The sequence below is a fragment of the Seriola aureovittata genome, chromosome 10 (assembly GCF_021018895.1).
Source record: "Seriola aureovittata isolate HTS-2021-v1 ecotype China chromosome 10, ASM2101889v1, whole genome shotgun sequence".
NCBI lineage: Eukaryota > Metazoa > Chordata > Actinopteri > Carangiformes > Carangidae > Seriola > Seriola aureovittata.
In genome coordinates, this window is record NC_079373.1 from 24,600,136 (window position 1) to 24,625,623 (window position 25,488).

General features: G+C 41.1%; 1 protein-coding gene across 2 annotated transcripts; it reads left to right on the forward strand.

Annotated features, from left to right (window-relative positions):
• Nucleotides 1-3,446: 3,446 nt before the first annotated feature.
• Nucleotides 3,447-24,999, forward strand: slc6a15 (solute carrier family 6 member 15). Of its 2 annotated transcripts, none has more exons than XM_056386508.1 (12): nucleotides 3,447-3,691; nucleotides 5,513-6,027; nucleotides 12,201-12,358; nucleotides 13,486-13,612; nucleotides 13,719-13,900; nucleotides 17,946-18,056; nucleotides 19,668-19,909; nucleotides 20,124-20,322; nucleotides 20,557-20,749; nucleotides 21,890-22,049; nucleotides 22,675-22,837; nucleotides 23,651-24,999. In XM_056386508.1, exons 2-12 carry the CDS (start codon nucleotides 5,727-5,729, stop codon nucleotides 24,032-24,034), a joined length of 2,220 nt encoding a protein of 739 aa, XP_056242483.1. In that variant the 5' UTR covers nucleotides 3,447-3,691; nucleotides 5,513-5,726; the 3' UTR covers nucleotides 24,035-24,999. The 2 variants fall into 2 exon arrangements, with proteins under 2 accessions (XP_056242483.1, XP_056242484.1); XM_056386509.1 differs by lacking the exon at nucleotides 3,447-3,691 and adding an exon at nucleotides 3,848-4,151.
• The last annotated feature ends 489 nt before the right edge of the window (nucleotides 25,000-25,488 follow it).

Consider the following 25,488-nt stretch of genomic DNA (forward strand, 5'->3'; position numbering starts at 1 on the left):
GCCGTGCTAATTAGTTAATGTTAGCATGCTAACACGCTAAACTAAGATGGTAAAATAGTAAACATTATACTTGCTAGACATTGTTAGCATTTAGCTTTTCCAGTGTTCAACATCAAACCACAGTGCCTTTCTATGAACTGAGGGAGATTATGCAATGAAGAATGACACCTAAAACCCAAAAATAAGTTAGCATTTTTGCTTTTGAATGGGGTTTTTGGTTAGCTGCCCGAAATAAGTTCAAGACATTTCCACATTTTATTCTACAACATAAAATACATCAGTTAATAACCCAGTCGTGATATTTGTCAACTTTAAAGTGTCAATGGAAAAATCCCATTGGCTTTTTGTCGAGGGAAACAGGGTGATGCTAACGTCCGGGTTGGCTTACAAAAATATATCATCCCTGCACCACTCTATACCTCTCTTGGTTTTTCAACAGTTAGTGGCAGTTAACCAAATAAATTAAACGTGAACTACAGTGTCATCAGCCAAACAATATATACTGTACATGCACCTAGAATTAGCACGAGCATTGGTTTTCTTTCACTGCTCTCAGGGTTTCTGTGCTGCCCTGCTAATGAGATGGAGGCTATTAGCAGCAATCAATAAGTCTGCTGCCCAGGCTCCTGCAGAGAGAGCACGCTGCAGTGAGCAGGCAATATCCTGGATGTTTTGTAGAACGAGCACTACAGGCTATATGTTCGTGTTAGGAGCACCGAGATCCACAACACCATGTCTGAGATACTCTTCATCCTTCACCAGAGCAGAGTTGTAAAGAGCAGTGGTAAGTGCAATTAACTGGAAATAACAGGATTTGTGTGAGCATCCAGTACACACACTCTCTCTCGCTCTCTCTCTCTCACACACACACACACACACACACACACACATTTGTGCCTGGCAAAGACCTACTGACGACTTATCTGTGATGCTCTTGGTGCCCCTGAAACACACAGTGGGTGGACATCATACGAGGCACTGGGGTAGCTCAGGACATGGACATGGGTGATGTTGGTCTGTCCCTCCTTCCATGCCAAAAAATATCAAGTACAGCTTTCCAGAGAAATCACAAAGTAGGGCACTTAGTCCCCTCTTCTGGAAATTTGACTCATCAAAATAAGGAAACAGTGAACTTATCATCTCACAGGTGATCAATGACATTCAAGGTACGGCACCTTAAATGTGTGTTTCCTTGAATTTTGACAAGTTGGGACCTGTGCGTATGTTGCACAATGTCACTTTTTATGTGGGGCAAGTTAAAGATATTTTACAAACGAAAAGGAAAACAAACATAAATGAAGCATGGGAAACAAGTGGGCTATAAGTGTCTGCCTTTGTATTATCACTAGATTTAGAGAATGAAGAGAGACTCAGTTGTTAGCGGTGAAGGTGATTTGTGTCTCCCATTTTCTCAGAAAAATCTCCTTATTTCTCTCACAGAATATAAATATAAAATAAGAAGAAGAAGAATAAATAATAAAACTTCTTCTGTTATCAAACCGAGATACTACATGTTGCTGTCCTTCAAGATTTCAAAACCAAGTTTCAATAAACTTCTAATCCCTTAAACTGAACAGTATCTTTTTTTTTTTTAATACCACAAAGGAACAATGTCTCTGATCAGCAGATGTATTCTTATATTTTGGTAAAATTAAGAAATTTGTTGAGATGGAAAAAAGAAAATGTGAAATAAAGACAGTTTTCCATTACAAACAGATCATGTGAAGATGGCTAAATAGACGCCTGACCCTGAAACTGAAACGTGATGGGGAGGTGGATGAGTGCACGACGTCTTCTGAGTCATACACTTTCATTGTGAGGTTTTAGCTCAGGTTGTCTCTCTTTAACTATTGTGCTTTGACCATGTTTTTAACTGCCTAGCCTTAACCTAAGACGCTACCGTGTACAACTTAACATTTAACAAGTTTTTCACACCCCATACAAAAGAAAAATAACAGCTCAATACTGTCATATAATCCAGTAAGCCGAGGAGCATGTAGGTTAATGTTCACATGAAAACATTCATTTTATGTAACACAGAGAAGGTGGTCCCAGAGTCTCTCAGCTGATTCTATCATTTGATTTCAGCCTTTATCATCACAACTTTGCCAGATGAAGGTCATGGAATCAATTAAATAATCCAACAAGCACCAACACTGTCTCTTTGTTTAATAGTAACTTGTATTTCATGGTAGGTCAATACTCTACCTGAGTTGAGTGACAGTATTAGGATGTAAAAGTACACTGGAAGTCACAAAGTTCAGCTGTATTATCAGCAAAATGTACTTTAAATATCAAAAGTAAAAGTATTCATGCAGAAATATGCCATATTATTAGATAGTGCTGTGTTGCAGCTGTGTATTCTACTGTTGTATCTGGTCCAGGTGCAGATAATTTTATCTACTTCTATACTGTTAGGTCGCTTAATTCATGCCTGTATAAAATGATTGTCAGCAAAGTAAATATTACCCAATAAAAATTACAGTATTTTTTTTTTTTTTTAAGTAAAATGTAGCATAAAACGGAAATACACAATTAAAGTACAAATATTTCAAAATGTACTTATGTTAATGTACTGTCCAATTGTTACTTTTGGTTTGGTCACATCTGATAAAACCCATATTCTTAAGAAGATATAGCCATACATAACTATACAACTAACTATACATAACTATATGCAACCACGTCCCCCAGAAATGACATTTTATGTACTGTCCAAGGGTTGTTATGTGGCTCATAAGTTATTGCAATGCTTCTTTAAATTGTATTGTTGTATATGCAGTATGCTGTACTTTCTTTATGATTAGTCTACTACACACTGTGGGTTAGTTTGCTGTCTTGTCCAGAGAGGAGCCAAGTCAATGAAATTGTTCCAGAGGCGACAGAACAATTATTTATCAAATCCAATTAAAATATTTACTGACATAATGGGTCTTTGTCTAATTAATATGTTTGAAATAAGCTGTTTTGACGACATATTAAAGGAATAATTCACATTTTTTCCTCTCTGATTTAGGGAAAAGGTTTCTGTCGCGTCTGACCTGTATGTACATTTTTTTTTCACGCAATAAGCTCGTGGGTTGCGTGGTTGGATGACGCGCTGATGTCGACCTTGACCAAATTTTCTCTTTTTTTGTTTATAGAGTTAAAAATGTAGAAACCGTGTGTTTAATGTTATGGAAATTTCGTGTGATAATAAAACGATTTAATTCCGAAATGAATAAATATGCAGTGAGGGAAATGAGCGTTTATAAACAGAGGCACATTGCATCCATCCATGAGCCGGCCCCCTTCCTGTAGTAGTGGAGCGTACCAAGTAGAAACGGGTGGTAACAGAAAATAAATACACAATTTTCACTATAAATATTAAACATGCCAAGAAGTCTAAAGTGCAGTGGTGTAAAGTAAATGTTTAATTTACATTAGGTGAGATATAGCGTGGATAAATAGTGAGGAACCGGTGTGATGTAGGTCCCTCGGAGGCGGAGCACCCCCCTCCCTCCTCCTCCTCAGCGTGCCGTCTTCTCGGGCTGATATCTAGAGGAGTCACCGAGCCGGAGTCAGCAGTACAACACCGGCAGGACTGGTCCTTATAGAAGCAAGTGAGAATGTCTGCCCCGTGCATGTGCTCTCACAATTTCATTCCTTGAGACGCGGCATTTCTGAAGAGGACGACTGTTATTCCGCACAGGTGAGTGAGCAGCCTTATAATTCAAATATGGCATTTTGTGAGTGTGTGTGTGTGTGTGTGTGTGTGTGTGTGTGTGTGTGTGTGTGTGTGTGTGTGTGTGTGTGTGTGTGTGTGTGTGTGTGTGTGTGTGTGTGTGTGTGTGCGAGAGAGAGGCTGACTACCAGGGTACCAGTGCGCAGGATGTGGCCAGCCAGTGAATGATGAAACACTTCACATGGATGTCATGAAGACTGGGCGGAAGGGAGGGAGGACAGTAATTTATGCCGATTTCTTTGAGAACTAATTGTGCCCGGATAGAACAACGAGCACATGGCGGGCACTGGTGTGACTTGTTGGTTTGTTTGTGTTTTTTCTTTTTTAAATTCCTTTCTCCATCCGCATTTTTCTCATTGTAAACCTGTCCGTTGTTTGACTCATCATTCCTGAGTGAATCTTGTGCCGGCGGAAAAAAAGAACAATGGTAAAGCCCTGTCTTTTTTCCCTTTGTGCGTCCACTCATCCTTTAATTTGAATGCAATAATGGCGATATTATTTCTTATTGCAGCCTCTATAATAACTGCAGTGGAGGGTGCTCAGCATCGGCGGTCCTTGTGGCTGCTGTGTTGCGTTCAATGGATTATGAAACGACGGCCCTTTGCCTCATGCAAACCAGGCTAATCTGGAAGCGGTAAAGGAAATCTATTAATCACTTAATCCGCTGGATGGTGAATGTTGGATGTGCATGTTGTTACTGCAACATGGTCGCATCGGAATATTTTTTTTTTTTCTTCACATCGGTGATGCGTTTTAATGAAAAATATTTATAAGGTTGCAATTTTGCAGAAATGCAAAAGACGCTGTGATGATGCTGAAATCCAAAATGCTGCGCACCTTCACCCGCCTCTGGGTGGACAGTGTCCACACCCTTGAATGTTTCCCGATGTCGTTTACAGTGTGAAGCATAGAAAGTGGCATTACATGTGCACGTTGCGTCTTTTGTTTTGTAGGACAAAAAAAAAAAAAAAAAAAACGAGATTAAAACCAATCATGCTTCATTCTTTCCCGCAAATTTTTACTGATGCAACCACCGCATGTCAGCTCACATCCTTCCTCTCGTCTTTATTTTGAAAGTTGATACCCTCTCACATTTGAGGGGCTTTCCCCATACCCCCGAGAGCTGCGGAGAGAAGGAGTGTTTGGGTTCGTATGCAAATGGCCTCCTCCCTTCAATTATTCAGGAGGCTGGAAACGCGATATTCTCCATACCCCGACCTGTCACTGTCTCAGTCAACCAGGATAATGTTCCCAGGCCTTCTCCTCCTTCTTCCCAGAACACTAACTTACAACGAAAAGATCCTCATTCATTTGTTGCCCCAATCAGCCATGTGATTTCCATGTGAGAAATAACTCTGCATCACCAGATAAAGCAGTAATTCTTTGTGTTGACTTAAAAGTCAGATAAGATGGTGTGAAAGATGTGAGGATCTATTTTATACAGAACAAAAGTATTACTAAAATTGGACTGGAGCATTTTAATCTGTGTTTAGGTTTCATTTCCATTTAAATCTTTAAAGAAGGGGGATTTTAAAAAAAAAAGTCAACTTCTGTCTTAATTTGCTAAAGTTTGCATGTTTTTGGCTGTGCAGGGTTAATTCAGAGTGAAACCTGTCAGTCAGCTACTTGTGGAGGGAAATTTAAGTCAAAATTTGCATAACGTCACTGATGACTCGCCTCGGAAGCGGCAACTCATGAAATGTGGTTTTGCCGTGGCACGGCCTTTGTCAGAATTGCCACTTTGATTTGCTGTTCACTGACTGAAGTGTTTCCTTTTCTGTGCCGCAGACATTTGGTGATAATGAAGAAATAAACCACTTCATCACTCCACCTCCACAAACTGTCTTTAAACCCCACGGGCCTTTGAACCCAGACACCATCCAACTTGGAGCTGTGTAAAGACAAAACGACAAAAAGTGACTTTTCACAGACGCCGGCCCTGCTCTTCCAGCCCCGCCAACCGAAAAGACTTTCCACCCTTCGCCCTTGATTGCTTTATCAAATGCCCAAAAACAGCAAGGCCGTCAAGAGAGAGCTTGACGACGATGTCACAGAGTCTGTCAAAGACCTGCTTTCCAACGAGGACGCCTGCGACGATTCCTTCAAGAAGAGCTCGCTGATCGTCAACAACCATGAAGGGGAAGGGAAAGAGTGCGACGTGGAGGAAGGGGGTTCGGACGGCGAGGAGGAGGAACGCCCGGCCTGGAACAGCAAGCTCCAGTACATCCTGGCCCAGGTTGGCTTCTCTGTAGGCCTGGGTAACGTCTGGAGGTTCCCCTACCTGTGTCAGAAGAACGGAGGGGGTGAGTTACTGACCAGCGGTCCTCGTTTACACTTTCACTTTGCACATTTGAGCTGACAACCGCACACACAGCGAGACAATCACAAGAACTCTTTCCAGTGTTGGTGGTTAGCATTTGCTAACCTGAAACAAGTCATAGCTAAAAAACTAAGAAATGTACAAGGAACAGAAAAATAATTCAAATAATCTGTTTCTAATCTGCATCAAGGACCAATCCAGATTATTACACCTTGGATTTTATTTTAACATTTCATAGTTTGTTCAGTGCTACAACAAGGTCAAGCGGGGCGAGAAGAGGTAAGATGGTGAAACAGGTTAGCCAAGATTAGCCAAGTGATAGCTAAAAAAAAACCAACAAAAGTGATAGCAGCCGAGATGTCAGGAAATGGAGCTCATTGGACAGGGAGGCTACGGTAAGAGGAGTAGGTCAAAATTGTACAAGGTCTGTCTGAGCCCATGACAGCTCAAGTGTCTTCCCCCAACAGAAACACAGTGAAATGAGGGCAGCAACAATGAAAATTAAAACTGCAGATGTAATCAACCAGAAGTGCCATTTGAAGAGAGCACAGCAAAGCAGCAGAATAGACTTCAGTTACAAAATTAATAACATTAAAATGAACCTGCAGTAAACCAGCAAGTATTTCACCGTGCTGACACGCAGCCAGCTGTCAAACCGAGGATGATAATTCACATTAAAACAAATAACCAAAAGAAATGCTTCAGGACGACTATACTTCTACTTTCTGAGGGTCTGTAAAGAAACCATCTATGTGATTTGCTTCTATGTCCTAACGGAGCCGTAGACCTGGACTTTGTCAGTGTATTTTTAATATGAATATTAACAACTGAGAGATCTTTGTAAACAGCTTCAATGATATTTAAGTCCCAGCTTCACAAAATGATCCTGCAGCTTTTATTATGACACCGTATTTACACTCTACAATGTGGGTACAAGATCCTGTCTCAACATCTATTCAGAATCAAAGCGTTTGCTAATGGAGTGTGAGAGTCAATATCATAGAGTTCTCAAAATAGACGCATTATTTATTCCTGTGTCTCTTGAATGAATTTCCATGTCAAAAACTGCTATGTTAAGAAATGTAGTTGTAAGGAAGAACAGCCACAAAGTCCAAATTCATCATCACACTCCTCATGATCACTCCTTAAGTACATATGTAGAATCAACATGTACCAAACAGAAACATGTACATGTATATTTTCGTAAGTGCAGCACTTCCTGCTTGATTTTAAGAGCGAAGCAGAAGCAGAGTCCTTCCTATTTTGTAGTCGTCTGTCAAAACCAGACTGCTGAGTGACCTTCAGGGTCGACACGTGAGTCATGTGACCGTCTGTGTCTGTGCCGGTGAGCAGTCTGCAACATTTCACAAACATAAAAAAAACAGCTGAACGCAACATATAAGGTAATGACACTGCCGTCAACATGCAGGGAATCAGTCTGTGAGCAGCTCCGATGCTCTCGATGGTAGTGTAATAAGGTAATGGCAACGTTTAACCCTGCTGCAATCAAAACCACATTTCCCAGAATGCCGTACGCTTACTACATAAGCCGCTCCCGATGAGGACCAACTGCAGGGTTTATACTTGGACCGTGTACATGTTCGGGGAAAGTGATAAGGTGCTGCACTTCCCACCTGGAGATTATGTAAAGCCATTGACTGCCTGGAGAAAGCTGATTAAATGAAACCGTCTCAGAGACGTCGGCCAGACGGGATAGAAACCCTCAATCTGAGTCAGGTGTATTATCAGATACAGTGTCTCGATGGGCGTGACAAAACCACAACAACAATGGTTCCTCATCTAGTTCAGCGTCTCTAAAACACACAAGGAAAAGTCCCTAAAATTCAGCAGGTTGTTTAAAACCAATCTTTATAATATACTGTCTTTTAATGTTTCATTATTACATACAGTATTATGTTATTATCAAGGTGTAATCACAAGTCTAGGGACATGCGTAGTATGTGCTATGCAGTGGGGCTGGACTATGTATGTATACATTATAATGATAAGATCATATTGTGATAGCATTTACACAAATGAGTGTTTCTTAACTAAATGAGTAATTAAATATCTACATATTTGAAGTGTTTTAAAGTGTAATACTGCAATAGGCTGCAGGACATTTAAATGAACATTCATTTGGTTATTTTATGTGTGAGTTTGCATAGATTTGCTACGTTGGTATCATGAAATATTACAGCATTGTGTTACTGACTTCCAACCCTATCGCCCAGCACTAGTATGCAGCAAGGCCTTTGTTTATACATTGTGTGTTATGTAATCCCATCTGGGATGACACACACACACACACACACACACACACCACACACACACACACACACACACACACACACAAATAAGTAAAAAAAAAATCATATTCTTTCTTGTGAAAACTCCTCGTGACTAAAACTGAACAGAAACTTGTGTTGATCAGTAGAAATGAAAAACACGACGACAGCACTGATCTAATTATTAAATACTAATGTAGTAAATCTAGTTCACAGTAAGAAATCTAGGGGGGGCAACGTCAAAGAAATGAGTCCATTGATTTTCTAAGTTCGACGTGACATCACAGGGTAAACGTGGGCAGTAGGTGAGATAGTGATGGGGAGGAGGGAAGTGGACGGGGGATCTTTGGTGTGAGGTACAGAAAAGTTTTCGAGCTTGGAGTTTTATCATTCAGTTTGAGGGTGAGGACTTGGTTTGAGGTTAAGGTAAATTAGGGTTGGGGTTAGGCAAGTTGTGATTATGTTTATGGTTGGAGTAAGTCTCCAGGAAATGAATGTAAGTCAATGTAATGACCTCTGAAGTGACGCAAACATGACCGTGTGTGTGTATCCATACAGTGAATCATGTTCTTACAAGTGTGTTCCTGTGCATCATTTGCATAAGATCCATCTGTTAGTATCTGTTAATGTGTGTGTGTGTGTGTGTGTGTGTGTGTGTGTGTGTGTGTATGTGTATGTGTATGTGGGCGTTTCAGCTCAAATCTTTTGACCCTGCCATGTTTTCAGGTCTGTTTTAAACAGCTCTGGTCACCCTGCTACGTTTGACTGTAATTAGATTAAAATGTCAGATCTGAGGCTGAAGGGCTGGTCTGTGTGTGTCTGTGTGTGTGTGTGTGTGTGTGTGTGTGTCTGTGTGTGTCTGTGTGTGTGCGTGTGTCTGTGTGTGTGTGTGTTTGTGTGTGTGTAAGTGTATTTTTGATTGTGTGTGTGCTGTATCTTTTATCCACCCACAGCAGGAACATACTTTATGTGCATTATCTGTACGCACGTCTTTACCTTTAATCTCCTTACTGTTACTACTTACTGTTTCCTTTTATGGCAGTAAGAGAGTACAGAGGAGTCTTTGTGCTCCAAGTCTGCTGCAGTGCCTCTATAAAAATAAAAAAAAAACTTAAGCTACGTAAATTTGGTGATGTATGAATTTAGTGTTTTATCAGACCTTTGCAAAACTCAACAATATTCAGTTTACTGTCATAGATGAAAAAGTAAAACAACAATAAGCTGGAGCACAAGACAAAGTCTGTTATACACAGATTTCCACATTTGTACCGGAGTTTGAATTCTGAATAATTCGGTATTGTGACGCAAGATTGTGGACGTTTGTATTGCAGTTTCAGTTCCAGCATCTTTACACTAGGGATACCACGATCCAGTTTTTTGGCCGCCAATACTGATCATCTATGGGTGAGATCGGCCGATCCACGGACGATACCGATAATTCTTTGACATGCATTGCAGATGGCGTACATGTATCAGTCTCACTGTCTCACTTTCTGATTTGGTGGCCTGCCACGCACCGGCGCTGTGAGCACAGAGCTTCTCTCAGCCACAGATTAACCACAGGTGATCGGTTTTAAGATGATCGGTGACCAGACGCATTCATTTTGATCTACCGCTCACGTAATTTTGATTAGCATGCTAACATGTTCAACTAAGATAGTAAATATTACAGCTATTGAACATCAGTTGTTGTGAGCATTTAGCAGTTAGCGTACTGATGTTAGCTTCTAGCTTAAAAGGACTGTACAGCCTCATAGATTTACTTGAGCTGTAGACGCTGAGTTTTCTTTGATCTTGTGTTTCGTACTTTAGTCTTTGTATTTGTGGTTTCCTCCCTGCTTGGTTCAAACTTTGCTCTGGTGTCATCTCAGGTCAAAAATAGAAGTGTTTCAATGTTGAAAACTGCGCCTTGCAGCTTGTGCACACCCATGTCATTTGCATGTACCTGAGCTTGAGTTTCAACCATTTTGGCAGCAATCCACGTCAAAACCTGCTCGGCCAAATATTTTCAGAGACAGAGATCGTACACTTCGATCACAGTGTGCCAGAAACCTCTGGGCATCGTCCTGTGTTTTGTCTCTCAGTTAATTACTCCTCCAGCTAATAATAAAAAAAATCAACTCAAACAATACTTAAGGTAATTTTGATTAGATGATTAATCACATACCACATGCACGCAAGTCATCTTCACACCTTTGTCTGTGGCACTGCCCAGACTGGATAAACAAGCGTTTTACCTTCAAACTACGAGTGAAGAGAAACTATTTTAAGATAAGATGCCATGCGCTCTTATCAGGCTTCTCAAAGTGCTGTCAAAGTGTTTGAATATCCAAAGGAGGCTGTTGAAGGTTTTAAAAAGACAATGGAGACAAGAGGAGGTTTTGATGCCGACTGATGTCAAAGCTTCTCCCCAGACTGAACTGTGTTCTCAGTGAACCAGAATTAGATGTTTTAATATTAGAAACCACTTCATATACTGTACATACACAAACATTCACACACTTAAAACAACAGATAAACACACACACACATTCACTTCCTGTCTGTGACCACTCCCATCCAATCCAAACCTGGGAGGGACAGCAGGGACTCAGGAAAGGATCTGAACGAACGTCCTGCCAGATGAAACAATAAACTCTGTTGAAACAGGGATGAAACTAATCCTAAAAACAATACACCCATGGTGGAAGTGTTCATGTTGTCATCAGTGACTCAGAGTAAACACTGTAGTATGTCGCCCTACCATGTTATCGTTTGATGTTTTGGTTTAGCCCATGAGAGGAAAGAAAGAGGGCACAAAGGGGGATTTAAAAAAAATAAAAAATCTTTGTTGATGAAGCATTGCATCTCTCTTGTTGGACCCAAAATATCACTTCAAAAAGTGTTTTCAAGAAAAGATTGTCTGGTTTCTTTCCACCAGTTTTGAAACTAGACACCATCTTACAATGGGATCGTGTTGACGTTCTGACTCTGAGCACTCATGGGTCAGACCACACCCATCTTCGAACTCGGCCTTTGTTTTGATCTCATCTACACACATACGCCATCGCTGTGTCCCGAAAACCTTCAACACACGTTAGAACTTGAATCTCATGTGAGGAAAACAAAGAAAACCTACTATACTGCATGGAACATACTGTGTGTGTAATGTAACAGGAAAATAAAAGGCACATTATTCAAAAAATCTTGTGCCACTGAACACACCACTTCCTACCGTCATGTGACAGTGTTACTGCTCGTGTGCACCCTGACCATCACAAGAGAGGTGGCCCCTTCTGTATTTTACTCCACCACAATATTACAGCCTGTCTTAATGTTAGTCATTCACCCTGAAACCGTAATTCTATAGAGGGACGTCATCTTTGTAATGTGACCCACAGTAATTTAGCTAATTTCAGACTTCAGTATCTTTGTCTGTTTCCTGAATTATTTGACTGCACCACACGCACCAAGGGGGGTGTATTAGGTGGGAGACAGAGCTGCAGCTCAGCAGATGTGTGTATAGTAATTTCAGTGTGTGTGTGTGTGTGTGTGTGTGTGTGTGTGAGGGAGATAATGAGACAGTATCTGTCTCATTGAGGCTGCTGTGTGTTTTATGTATTTTTAGGCAAATGTGTCTCCAGCAGGGAGGCATTAGGCAGAAGTATAGTTAAAGTTTAAGTGTTTGTGTGTGTGTGAGAGAGAGTTTGTACACAGCACGTTGCAGTTAGAGAGAGAAAATAAAAAATAAACACCAGTTTGTTCCCATGTGCTTGCAGGCTTTTTTCAGGAACTGAAACGGTGTCACCTCACAGTTCTCTGATGACACAGTTTCCCCTCCTTGCGTGCCCTTCGTCTAACTCGCTGTCTGTATTGTTTGCATTGGCAGGAGCGTACCTGGTGCCCTATCTCATCCTGCTGATATTGATTGGCATCCCGCTGTTCTTCCTGGAGCTAGCCGTGGGACAGCGGATCCGCAGGGGCAGCATCGGGGTTTGGAACTACATCAGCCCTCGGCTGGGGGGCATCGGCTTTGCCAGCTGTGTGGTGAGTCAGACATCGGAGTCTGTATTAGTTCAACCAGTACACACAGTGTAGCAGTGGTATGAACATTAGTAGGTAATCATTATGCTACAGTAATGAATGAAATAAAAGCAACAGTAAAAACATAAAATAAAGAGTTTTCTTACCTAAGATGATTTAATATTTCATTTTAAAACAAAACACATGAAGGATTCTTTGGAACAAATACTGTATGTAAAAAAAACAAAAACAAATGTAACCTGAAAACAACCTTTGGCATCTCTGATGTCTCATAAACCTTTCTTGGGGAAAATGATCTGGTACAAAGAAAGTGATGTAGTTTCTGTTTCGAGCAGCAGCAACAGCTGTTTATTTGAAAAGAAATAACAACAGCTGCACAAGTACCTCTAAGAATAACTCAAAAAAGGTGCATGATCTGTCAAATTTCAACTTTAAAATTAGATTTCCATGTCTTTTTTTTTTTATTATAAAGCAGGTCTAGGTTCTATATTAATACTGTGAAAGTATCAAAGCCTCAGTCCACAGAGAAATGCACACAGCCTGTATTCAGAAACTGAGCCTTAAAACCAGCCGTCAGGACTTCTGGAACTTTGTGATGTCACAACAAAGCAGTCACCAAGCCCCGCCCACCTGGATCCACCATCCAACTTTGCAGGATTTGGTTTCTCTGAAATCTGCTATATTTTTATTAAATCACACAGAAAACACTCGGCCAATCACAAGAGAGAGTCAGAACCTCCTCTCTTCTGATTGGCCGAGTGTCGTGTTGTTACTAGAGCTCCAGAGAGAAGCCTGAGAGAGGAGATATAAAACTACATTCATGTGGTTTTTGGTTGTCAAAACTACAAATATATCTTCTTATGGATCAACACTTCAAAATAAAACACAGGGAAAGTGTAAAATATGGAGCTTTAAGTCACAAATTAACAAAACATAAGGAGAGCATCACTTTGTTACTCTTCAGCCAGAAATCTCTGGCTTGTCGCAACAACAGAAAAGTCAAGGTCATTTTTGATGCTGTTTATGATGATATGAGGACATATATACATGTATATATATATATATATATATATATGTTCTATGTTTTTGGTTTTGGGAGTCTGAAGTGAACTCGTGTCTTTTACCTGCAGGTGTGCTTCTTTGTGGCTCTCTACTACAATGTCATCATCAGCTGGAGTCTCTTCTACTTCTCCCAGTCCTTCCAGCAACCTCTGCCGTGGAATGAGTGTCCGCTCGTCAAGAACAAGACCAGTACATGTAAGACCCAAGTGCTTGTTTGGTAAAACACAGACATTGCGGCTAATTTTTAGTAAAGAGGTGCACAGCAAGACGGAGGTGTTAACTGCTACCGTTTTGTCCGTAGATGTGGAGCCAGAGTGCGAGAAGAGCTCGGCCACCACCTACTACTGGTACCGCGAGGCCCTGGACATCTCTAACAGCATCTCCGAGGGTGGAGGACTCAACTGGAAGATGACGGTGTGCCTGCTGGTTGCCTGGTTCATGGTTTGCCTCGCCATGATCAAGGGAATCCAGTCCTCTGGGAAGGTAAGGAAAACTTTTGTTAGCATTTTTAGTCTCCTCTGTAGTTTCTGCAGTCACCGCTTCAGGTCTCTACTGGCAAAATTAACTGGAGAAATGGGATTTTAACAAGGAAGGGAATTAGGCAGAAGAGGAGACGGTTGGTGGGAGCAAGAGAGGTGGAAAACAGAGGGAAACTACAGCTGCCTGGCAATCCTGGCAGCTTGGCCTTGATAAGAACATAAATATAACTCTTGTGCCCTTTGAAATGGGGAGCAGTGACAGAAACAAAAGGCCATTTCTTGCCAAGTGTTTTGAAAATCCTCTCATACATAATTAGTTCACTTTAAAGTAAAGGCTTACTGAGGGGAAACCGTATGGGTGCCTGGTCTGAAGACAGTGCTGGTGAGTGACTCCTGTAATGTGACTTGGCAATTTTTTTTTCTAATCATACAGTCTCAGATATGATCCCGGGAGCTCATGTGATCTTGTGTGGGATTCCTGGCTCAGCTTACTTTAGCTTAGTCTAGCAAAGCTGACAGTAGCGTGACTAGCATCCGGAAGGATTAGCCCACTGGCAAAAGGTTGGCATTTGCTTGCAAACTCACTCCCACTCCACATCTCCTTTTTTTTTTTATAAAGGTGATCTTTTATCATTCCACACTTTTCTCATATCACATGACGAGCATTAGCCGGTGCGCTTCCAAGGTCAAAGTCAAGCCTGTGCTAATTGGGAAAACTGGTTGCCCTTTTTTTTTTTTTTATAACATTCCCAGAGTAAGCTTTGATGCAGGAGTTATTTGATTTTGGTATTATCCGCACTTCTGGTTACAACGGAGTGTGGGGTCAAAGTTAATACAGTATATTTCAGTTGCAATAGAATAAAATCTTGCAGGTTTGATCTTGAATGAGCTTAACTCAATGAAACAAGTCGTTGTAATGGAGCCAAAGTCATGGAGAATTAAAACTCAACTCTACAGCTCCTTTGGGCTTTTTAGCATCTTATAGCTCATTATTTTGGTTTTACAGAACATTTTCTGTATAACTGAGTCTCAGCTGCATCTGTAGGCAACTGTTTCCAACACAGAAACTCTGACAAGCCAAATGTATGAAACAAAAAAACAAAAGAAAAGAAAAGCTCAGTTTTTCATTAGTACAAGAAACTTACAAAACTCTTTTATGGTATAACGTTTTTAATGTTATTGTGACATATTTCCTTGTTATTACAAGTGTTTCTGCAAGGTGTTTTTTTTCCATTATAACAAAACGTAGCCTACGTGATAAGTTGGTATGTTGTTATATGAAATATTACAATGAGGAAAAGATCCATCATTGCCTAATAATATTGCATATCATCCAGAAATTTAGATTTATTATCACAAGAAGTATTTTTGTCATGATGGCTGCAGTGCGTTGCCGTAGTTTTCTTGCCCACAACTGGTCAAAAAAGCTTTTTTGAATTAAAATGTTTTAGGTGAAAACATTCAGCTTTGTAGGAAGTAACAGATTTGTATATACAACCCTATTATTAGACTGTAACTGCATTTTCTTGATGGTGTGGGGAAATGTGGCTGTCACTAGCTTAATGAGTTTTACCACCTTAAATCCCTGGAGACATTGTCCTTAGCTCAGGTTTTATCCCAGCAGCTGTCCGCTGTACACTTGGGTCCTCTGAGCCCTCGTCTTTTGCACCTCAGATTCACCACAACAGCCACAGACAAAACAAGATGGATGCCCTCGACAACAGCGGCGCTTTAATCTCGGCCTCTGCCACGGTGATTTGCAGAGCCAGACAGTCTCATTTCCCCTGTGTGGCACATCCTGTTGCCTGGCAAGAAATGTCACTGATAACCACAATCATTGTCGCAGTCACTATCACGACTGCTTCTGTGTCAGGGGCGTCGCATTAGCATAAATGATGTTCAGGTCCTTCCACTGCCATCATGAAAATAAAATGATTTGCTAAAATGAAGATTTTAATATATTTAGTTGTTTAGAAATAAATAAATACATTTAAAAAAGCTGAACAGAAACCGCACAAGCAACTGGTGAATTGAACAGTTGGAGCCAGATGGTCGTCCTCCAACTACCTGGTGTTTCTGGACGGCCTTTTGAGTTGGCCAGAGTAGAAATGTGTATGAACTTTCCCTCGAAGGGGCCAGCTCCAAGTGTCTTTGAAGTTTAATCGCCGCTGTGTGGTATAAAAGAATAATAATGCCCTCTCCACCCATGTTCACACAAAAGCCTTTTCCAAGGAATATCCCCACCGCGATCTGCATTTCTGTCCCATTTGTGTGTATGTGTGGGTGGGTGGGCATGAAAGGGATCAGACTGTTTTGGTTGCCATGGTTATACGCGCTCTTTTGGCTTGGTTTGATTGTCAAGAGTGTGGCCAAAAAAAGGGGGGGGGGTGGGGGTTTTTGGCTTATAATGGGGGAGAGACGGGGTTTGTCAGTGATTGGATAAATGGCAAAATTCACTGAAAGTATCCGAAGTCCTGTCAATCACAGTAAAGTTTTCTGTATTTCTGTCGTCACGGGGGAAATCTTAACTTCTTGTATCAGTTTATGAAGATAACAGTGCTGCTCGCAGAATCTGACCTTTGCAAGAAGCACATGTTATCTGCCCCCCCACCCCCTAAAGTGCCCTCTTTGCTAGAACATAACACTGAGGTTATAAAGGGGCAGATATCTGCTTATCACAGGATGCAGCAGCCTGTTTGGCTTTGACCACGACAATGTTCCTAAACAACAGAAAAGGGTTGACGAGAGCTGGAGCTGAGAAAAGTAAAAACATGAACTTTGACTTTACGTTGAGGGATCTTCACCTGACAAGCATTTAAGTCCGTAAGAGAAAAAGCTCTAATAATATATAAATTAAATTTTATTTCTTGTTTTTCTTGTTCATTTCAATTAAAATGCACTACTTTACAATTATATAAATCTTTGTGTCTCTGCTATGGTCAATAGACCAAGCTTTAAGGAAGAATTACTTGCGGTCATTACAGAACAGGGTGCCCAGTATGATTTGCTGTGGCCATGGAAAATATTTACATTTCAACTGTACATTACTGGTAAACAAAGCCAGGGGGGCAAACATCTCAGACTGAATTTCACAAAAATACTTTTGTATTTTGCATATTATAGACTTAAGCTTCAAAAATCTTGATTAAACTTTCAAATATATGAATGAATCCTACTTTAATGCAGACTATCCCTTCCCCTTTAAGATGTGACATTATGCTTCAGGCTTTACATACGGACCACCATGTAGGAGACGCAACCTCTCTCAATCACCGACTGTGCATATGACTCAACCCCCAACCATCTCCCAGTGTCTGCATCCACACCCTACTGAGAGTCCTGGAAACCCACAAGTTGCAGTGTAGCAGCTGAGTCCGTCCTGCCCTCAGCCTTTAACCATCCTGTCTATACAGAGGGGGCCTCAGGTTAAATATGTGTAGTGTGCAACTGAAAAAAAGACAGGGGGGCCCCAACGTCTGATTAGTGTGATAATGAGACAAAAGGTCTTGCGGAGGCTCAACGGCTACGAGTTCTGCCCTGGGACACCTGCTGATGTTAGTTACAAAACTTTCATGGCACATTCTTTAAAATTTATCATAACTGTCATAGTCACGACAAAAAGAAAAAAATGCTTAAAATGAATCTGAAACTCGTCTCTCAGCTAATCAGCTAATCATCACCATAGTTAGACAGGGAGATGGTATTTATTTTAACAGTTTTCTTAAGATACACACACTCTTATCATCTGAAGAGGAACAGGAACTGACAGGAACTGAAGAGCAGCTATCCTCGTCTCATAGCGCAGAACTTTAAATGCACAAGTGGCAATATATGAGATATAATGCAGGTCTAAAATGGTCTATTTTAAGTCTGTGCTGGACTAGGTAAAACAGAATCTGACTTCTCTTGAAACTAGGTCACTGGCATGAAAAGAAACTTAATTTAAAAGCAGCTCTTCATTGGTTTACTGTTTTTGTGACTTTATCAGAGTACAGGCCGACTGTAAACATTTTGGTGCACGTTTAATACAATGATCTGTTTTCTTGCAGGTGATGTACTTCAGCTCCCTGTTCCCGTACCTCGTGTTGATCTGCTTCTTGATTCGGGCTCTGCTCCTGAAGGGCTCCGTAGATGGGATTCGACACATGTTCACACCCAAGGTAAAGCACGTTTCAAGCCAGCGTTTCCACAAACTCTGAAAGTACCATTAAGAGCGACAGTGGCTGTTGGGAGACAAAGAAATAGAAGAGTGAAAAATGGCAATTATAGTTTGCCAGAGCCCCTTTGTGACATCTTCAAATGATTTTCTTTTATCCTGCAAACAGTCTAAACCAACCTTTTTATTTTTTACTACCTCTTTGTGTACGACAAAGAAAATTATCAATAGTTGCCAATTAATTTTCTGTCGATCAACAAACCAATTAATAGTAGAAATGTAGAAATACTAGTTATTTCTTATATTTAATATTCCCTACTGAACATCTTTTTTTTGTATGTATCACTCAGTCACTGTTAATTTGAATCCACTCATTGTTTGAGGTGTCTGGAGTCAAAAATTAAATCTGCACTGCAATAGGCCGTCTCCTCAAGCAGCAACAGGCCAATGGCACCTCAGGCTGTGGAAATCGTGTCGCCATGGCAACAGAGGGGTTACTGAGGCTTTATGTAAGCAACACAGACGAAGACTCTCAGTCTCGTTTCGTGTGTCTGCTCAGTCTCGCCAGGCTGACATCTTACGACTTCAAACAGGACGTTCTGCCACCGCCGTCGGTTGTACCCACAGACATCAAAAGTCCTGCTGCGTGTGTGTTCTGCTCTGCGCTCGGAGCAGTTTGAGACCTCTGTAATAGAAAAAACTACTAGGTGGAAACTGTCGAGATACCAGCTGTCATTTAGCAAGGTGGTGCACTGAGAGGCTGCAAAACACAGACAGACATTATATGTTAATTATTTGAAGAAAAAAGAAAAGATTGTTGATGCCTTTTTAAAGCAACTAAATGGACATACTGTATGATCATGAAGATTATTAGACCTGAATGTCGACTTTTAACTTTCAGCTTTTAACTTTCAGCTTTAACTGTATTGTAACTTTTATATATTCGGCATATAAGAAGAGTATGTGACACACTAACTGTTAAGCATAAATCTGCTAATTCACAACATTAATTTAATGTATTTTCAACTGTATATTTATGTGTAGGGCTACAACTGTCAAATACATTACAAAAAGTCAGATATCTTCCTTGTTTTGTCCAACAGAGGGTCTAAAATGTAAAAATATTATATTTACAATCATATAAAAACATGTGAAATGTATGAACAGCAAAAGTATCTCAACTCAAGGTCCCCTTACTTGCTTTTTCTACACTTTTCAAACACATCTCACAGTCCATCATTGATTGGAACTGGCATATATGTCGTCATGTGACCCTAATGGTGATGGCAGATTGGTCAAGTGATACACAAATACAAATCAAGTCAAGCAGCAAATCGTCACACTTGAGACGTCGTTGTAGCTTGATAAGTAATTTAAATTACTGTCAATTTGATCAGGTAATTGTAGCTGTCGCCAATCGATGAATCCAAGCTTTGTGATCTTAAAGAAATCACTGTATCAGTCTTCAGTGATTTGCGGGTTTCTGTAAACGCTTTCATCCTCAAAACACACACCTATATTTTATATATTAAAACATATGTAACTGTGTTCCTTCAATGACACTGCTCACTGTGTTACTAAACTAAACCAAATCTGTCGGGGCTCCGTTTTCAAGCTGGAGATTATGTTGGAGGCGAAGGTGTGGCGAGAGGCGGCCACGCAGGTCTTCTTCGCGCTGGGCCTCGGCTTCGGCGGCGTCATCGCCTTCTCCAGCTACAACAAGCGGGACAACAACTGCCACTTCGATGCCGTCTTGGTGTCTTTTATCAATTTCTTCACCTCCGTGCTGGCCACCCTGGTGGTGTTTGCCGTGCTGGGCTTCAAAGCCAACATCATGAACAGCAAATGCGTGGCACTGTGAGTACGAGCGTAATCTCACACTTCAATATTTACAGGCAGCGTTTGTGTTTCCTGTAAACCATCAAAGCGCTGACCTGAAAGTGAAATTACCACACGGTCCAATGGTGGTTGTGGCTTTTTGAAAAGCAAAGTGGATCTTTTGTGTTTTATTCTTTATTCAACTAAAACTTATGATTGTTTAGTTATCAAAAACTTCTGCCCCATTTCTTAGGAACACCAATAAGATTGTGGCGTTGCTGGGTAATGGCATCGAAGCGAGCCTGATCCCCCACCACATCAACCTCACTCAGGTTAATCAAGTCAGTGCTGAGGACTACCACCAGATGACAGAGATCATCAAAGGGGTGAAGGAGGACGAGTACCAGAAACTGGGACTGGAATCCTGCAGCATTGAGGACGAGCTCAACAAGGTATTTAAAGGAAAAGCTTGACATTTGTGGAAATATATTTTATGAGAGTTCAATGAGAGGATTAGTAGATATGAAGCCATCACCTGCAGCCAGTTAGCTTAGCTCAACACAAAGACTGTAAACATATCCTGCCTCAAATGAAGGCGTGGGTGGATCTTAGCCAGGGTAAAATAGAGACCATTGCTGCTGATTTTTGACTTCTTCTTCTTCTTCTTCTTCTCTGCCCCCTGACAGGCGGTCCAAGGCACAGGCTTGGCCTTCATCGCCTTCACAGAGGCCATGACCCACTTCCCAGCCTCGCCTTTCTGGTCCGTCATGTTCTTCCTCATGCTGGTCAACCTCGGCCTGGGCAGCATGTTCGGCACCATCGAGGGCATCCTCACACCGCTGATAGACACTTTCAAAGTCCGCAAGGAATTTCTTACAGGTAAGAGATGGTGAATAAGCAAACGCACATGTTCTGTCTAACGCGGTGACTGAAGAGCTCTGAAAAAGCGAGGGGTCATTTTACTATTTTTCTTACTTACATAAAGTCAAACACAGCTTTTTGTGTCCCAGCGTGCAATTTTATATTTTAAAAAAGAGACTGCGATTCTGTGAGTCGTAAGGGTCCCAACAGATTGTATGTGCAGGATGTATGGAGGCAGTAATGGTGTGTAAAATCTTGCAAAAGTGATCGAATACAGGACGTGCAGACTTTTTATATGTTGGACGATGAGATTATTTTAGATAAACTTAAACCCTGCATGTCTGTGGAATCTGGTCTCCTATAGGAAATACACTTCTCCAAAGATGGATAGGATGTGTATTTATAATTTACCCATTTTCATATGATTAAGGTTGCTAATTAACAAAGAAATGACATTGGAGTACATCAAACTTCCTTCTGCAGCAATGCCATGGCAGATGAATACAACATGTATATTTCAGAAAGACTTAAAACGTGTAATTCTGTGTATTATAATTATATAGTTATGATGCCTGTACAACGTCTTAAGAGTAAAAGTATTTTTCTGCTACTTGATTCCATTCAGATCTATGAACTAAAGCTAACACAGTTTAACTGAAAATGAATAAACGTATCCCAGAAGTTCCCAGTATTAAATTATTCCTTCAGGAGTGGATGGAAAAAAGGCTCCGCCAGAAGAAGAGACATAACCGGTTTGATTAATGAGACTCGTGGCTGCTCCACAGTGCAGTGAACAGATGTGGGCCATCCTGCTGTTCGTTTGACTCAAACAGCTTTAAATGGGTCTCGCTCTACTTAAGCATGCTCCACTGTTGCTCAGTTTATCTCTGCTCCTCCTTTTGGGTTTGGGTGTAAGTTGGGGAATAATGACAGTAATTTGTGGTACACTATAAAACATTACTACACCTACTGTTTTACTATACATAAAGATGTACAGCAATGCAGTTTCCATATGAGACTTCGCCCAGAGGTTAATGCTTTTTATACTTATACACAGTGTCCATCCCTCCTTATCTGAGTGTGAACCTTTACATTGACATGTAACATACTGCATCTCTCAATGTGCACAGTGACTAACAAACTGTGTCTCTCCTGCAGTGGGCTGCTGTGTGATGGCTTTCTCCATTGGTCTCCTGTTTGTTCAGCGCTCAGGGAACTACTTCGTGGCCATGTTCGACGACTACTCGGCTACTCTGCCTCTGCTCATAGTGGTCATATTGGAGAACGTGGCAGTCGCTTGGGTTTACGGGATTGATAAGTAAGTACACAACATCATCATCTGCATATCGCCTTAACTCTGCATGAATTACTTCATATAACTTATAGCGTACAAAAATAAGCACAAGTAACTTTCTGATGCAAATTTAACTCTGTAAACTATTTAGAAAAAACAGCTATTACATCAAATAAAGTTTCAAATTAAAATATCCCTTCCATACTTTATTTTGAGATGTGTTTTTATTATGGCTTGAAAAATTTTTTTTCACAAAATAAGAGCTATACCTGTTTCTACCTGGTATAAAGACTTCCTTGGCTGTGAAGGGTTACAAACTGCACGTGTGGCAGGTTTTGTCCATTTATTTCTAAATGTTGCAAATAAGTTAAATAATTTCATTCAAAAGCTGTTACGGAAACAGTGACTTCAGAGGGTTAACACAAAGCCTTCGCCTTCCACCATTTATGGGGACAAATAGTCTATTTTTGGAATTCCTGAGTCGGTATATTGTCTAAATCAAACTTTTTGAATGAAGCCATTAAGGCAAAATATAAACAACGTATAAAGGTCATCGGGTTTATAATGAACATGAAAACTATTGTGAATTCTTTACCACAAACATTTGATCTCACCTCATGCTGCTTTGCTGCTGCCGCCGCTCTCTCAGATTCTTTGAAGACCTGAAGGACATGCTGGGCTTTACGCCGTACCGCTTCTACTACTACATGTGGAAGTACATCACGCCCATCCTGCTGCTGGTTCTTCTGTGCTCCAGCCTCATCCAGCTGACCATGACGCCGCCCAGCTACAGTGCCTGGATACAGGAAGAGGTGAGTCAACGTCTCCGCCTCGTCTCTCCTGAGACCAGGGATCAATGGGGGGGTGGAAGTCCTCCTACTTAGTAATCCTGGAAGAGGTAAAAAGCAGATTAAAGGGTTCAAAGTAAATGAGGCAGTAGCTAAAAAAAATGGGGGGAAATGACCAAGTTTTCGCTGATAAACACATGTCCAGGCATCCTTTAACCCGCAGACAATCAACAGGATGTGTAGTCTACCCCACAGACATTCAAGCACTTGTTTGATCACAGAGTCATTTTAAAACCATTAAGTGGAGCAAAGGCCAAATGGGAGTAAGTGTACCTGCATTTGCTCCTTCATGTGTCCAGTGAGGCGGAGTTACCTGTGTGACTAGTGAAGTAGACACCTGAAATGAAGTCATCATTCTCATCAAAATTGTTTTGATTAGTATCTAAATCAGCCTATAAAATGAAAGTTTACACCAAAAAGATGTGTGTAAAATCCCCATCACAATTTCATAACGTCGATATAACGATATAAACACAGAGAAAAGCAGCAGCTACTCACATTTGAGAGGCTGAAATTAATGAATTGTGAAGATTTTTACTTGATTGACTAATCGATGACCACTTATTTCTTTTTTTGTAGCACAATATTTTGCCAGAAATAGAGACTTCCCCACTAGAATAGACCTAAATAAAATAAAATGCCACTACCAGGGAAAAAGCAGAGGTGCCATTTGACACAATAAATGCCATATATATGTAATGAATCCTTCTTGTCATCTGGCTGTCCTCCATATATACAACTGTACAACTTCATGTTTTTCTTATGTTTGTCCTCCAGGCCAAAGAGCAGACCTCGCACTTCCCTCCGTGGGGCATTGTCGTCTGCATCTCCCTGGTGGTGATGGCCATCATGCCGGTGCCTGTGGTCTTTGGCCTGCGCTACTTCAACATCATTGATGAGAACACCACCGGCCTCTCCACTGTTTCCTACAAGAAGGGCCGCATCATCAAAGAGAGCGCCCGACCAGGGGAGGATGACGACACCAGCCTGATCCAAGGCAAGTCGCCCAGTGAGGCGCCCTCACCGATGCCTGGCAACAGCATCTACCGCAAGCAGAGCGGCAGCGCCGGTGGCCCTGACGCAGACACTGCACCCAACGGCCGTTATGGTATTGGTTACTTGATGGCCGACATGCCGGATATGCCCGAGTCGGACTTATAGACTGACTGTAATAGTAAGCCCTGCCCGGCCATACCGGCTGGCCACTCCTCCCCTCCACCCCACTGCGTGCGTTTAGTTGGCTGTATCATCAATGTATATTTCACTTGTACTGTATATTCTTTGTAGATATCGTAGCTGCTCTCTATTTGTCGTCTCTGAACCTTATATGATTGTCTACCTTAAAAAGAAAAAAGGTGTGGAAATAAACGTCATCCGTGTCTGACTCTTGACCACTTTGCTCGGCTGCGTCCTAAACTCGCCTCCATCTCCTGCTCCCTCCAGCCTTTGCTCCCTCCTCCTTGCAGATCCTGCAGGAGAGAACAGGTGTAAGCAATAAGGTGGATGTTCCACCAGGCCTACTTGAACAAGAATCTGCAAAGAGGAGTCTGCAAAGGAGCAAGTCAGGGGGTCATGAGGTCATTTTAGGACTGCGCCTGTGTCTGTGGGCAGTGTAAATCAAGCCAGCTTCGAGTCCTGCTGTAAAAAGTGGTTGTGTACATTATGACCCCTAACTGCTGGCCAACCAATACTGAGATTAGTAGCAGTGCAGCCACTCTGGATGGCATGACACTGCAACACTGAAGAGATTTTTCTTGGTGAAAGTTCCCATCAATCTAGAGGATGGCCTTTGAAAACCACCCCCATGATTGTTTGAGACAAAAGTGTGCCTAAGTAATTTATATTTGTTTATAGAATACATCATGAGCGTTGTATATTTAAGGTATTCTGTAAATATAATATAAATATTATAAATATATTTATCTCGATAGTTTGGATATCAGAACACCGTGTTTTTAAGGTTCAGAAGCACTTCAAATCCTTAACTCTCATCTTTGTTTTTTACTAATGTATTGTCAGTGTTTGTGAGGACTGAGTCCTCCTTGTAAATATTTTTTTCCATGAAATGGCTTCAAATGCAATGTCTTATTTTCCCTGTCAAGATTAAAGATCACATATGGCCCATATCCTGAAATTGATGACTGATTTCTTTTATCTTTCTAGTTCATGAAATACATTAAACATGTTTTAATGTAAATAATGCTTATAATACAACATGAAATGTACAATATCCATCCACAAATACAAAATACTTAATGTAAAGAAACATAATGTGGAGAGAATTAAGATACTGAAGAATTTAGTCAACTACCAAAGATAAAAATTTAGCTATTTGTAACTTTTGCTAATGCTACGTAGCTAGCCTTAGCATTAGCCGCTGTTAATTATCAATCTAAAGGAACCGTTGCGTTTGGCATCAAACTTCATTCCTCTACTCACAGAGCTGTCTCCGGCGGTGGAGAGCAACGCCAATGTTAACTCTTGTCTCCGTGACTTGAAGTTAGCATGCTAACCAGCTAGCCCCGGTCCTTGTCACTTTCTGTTAGCTCCAAATCTGCCCCGATGACGTAGCGCTGCCTCGGAGGTGGGCGTGTCATAATTTCACCGCTCTTCAG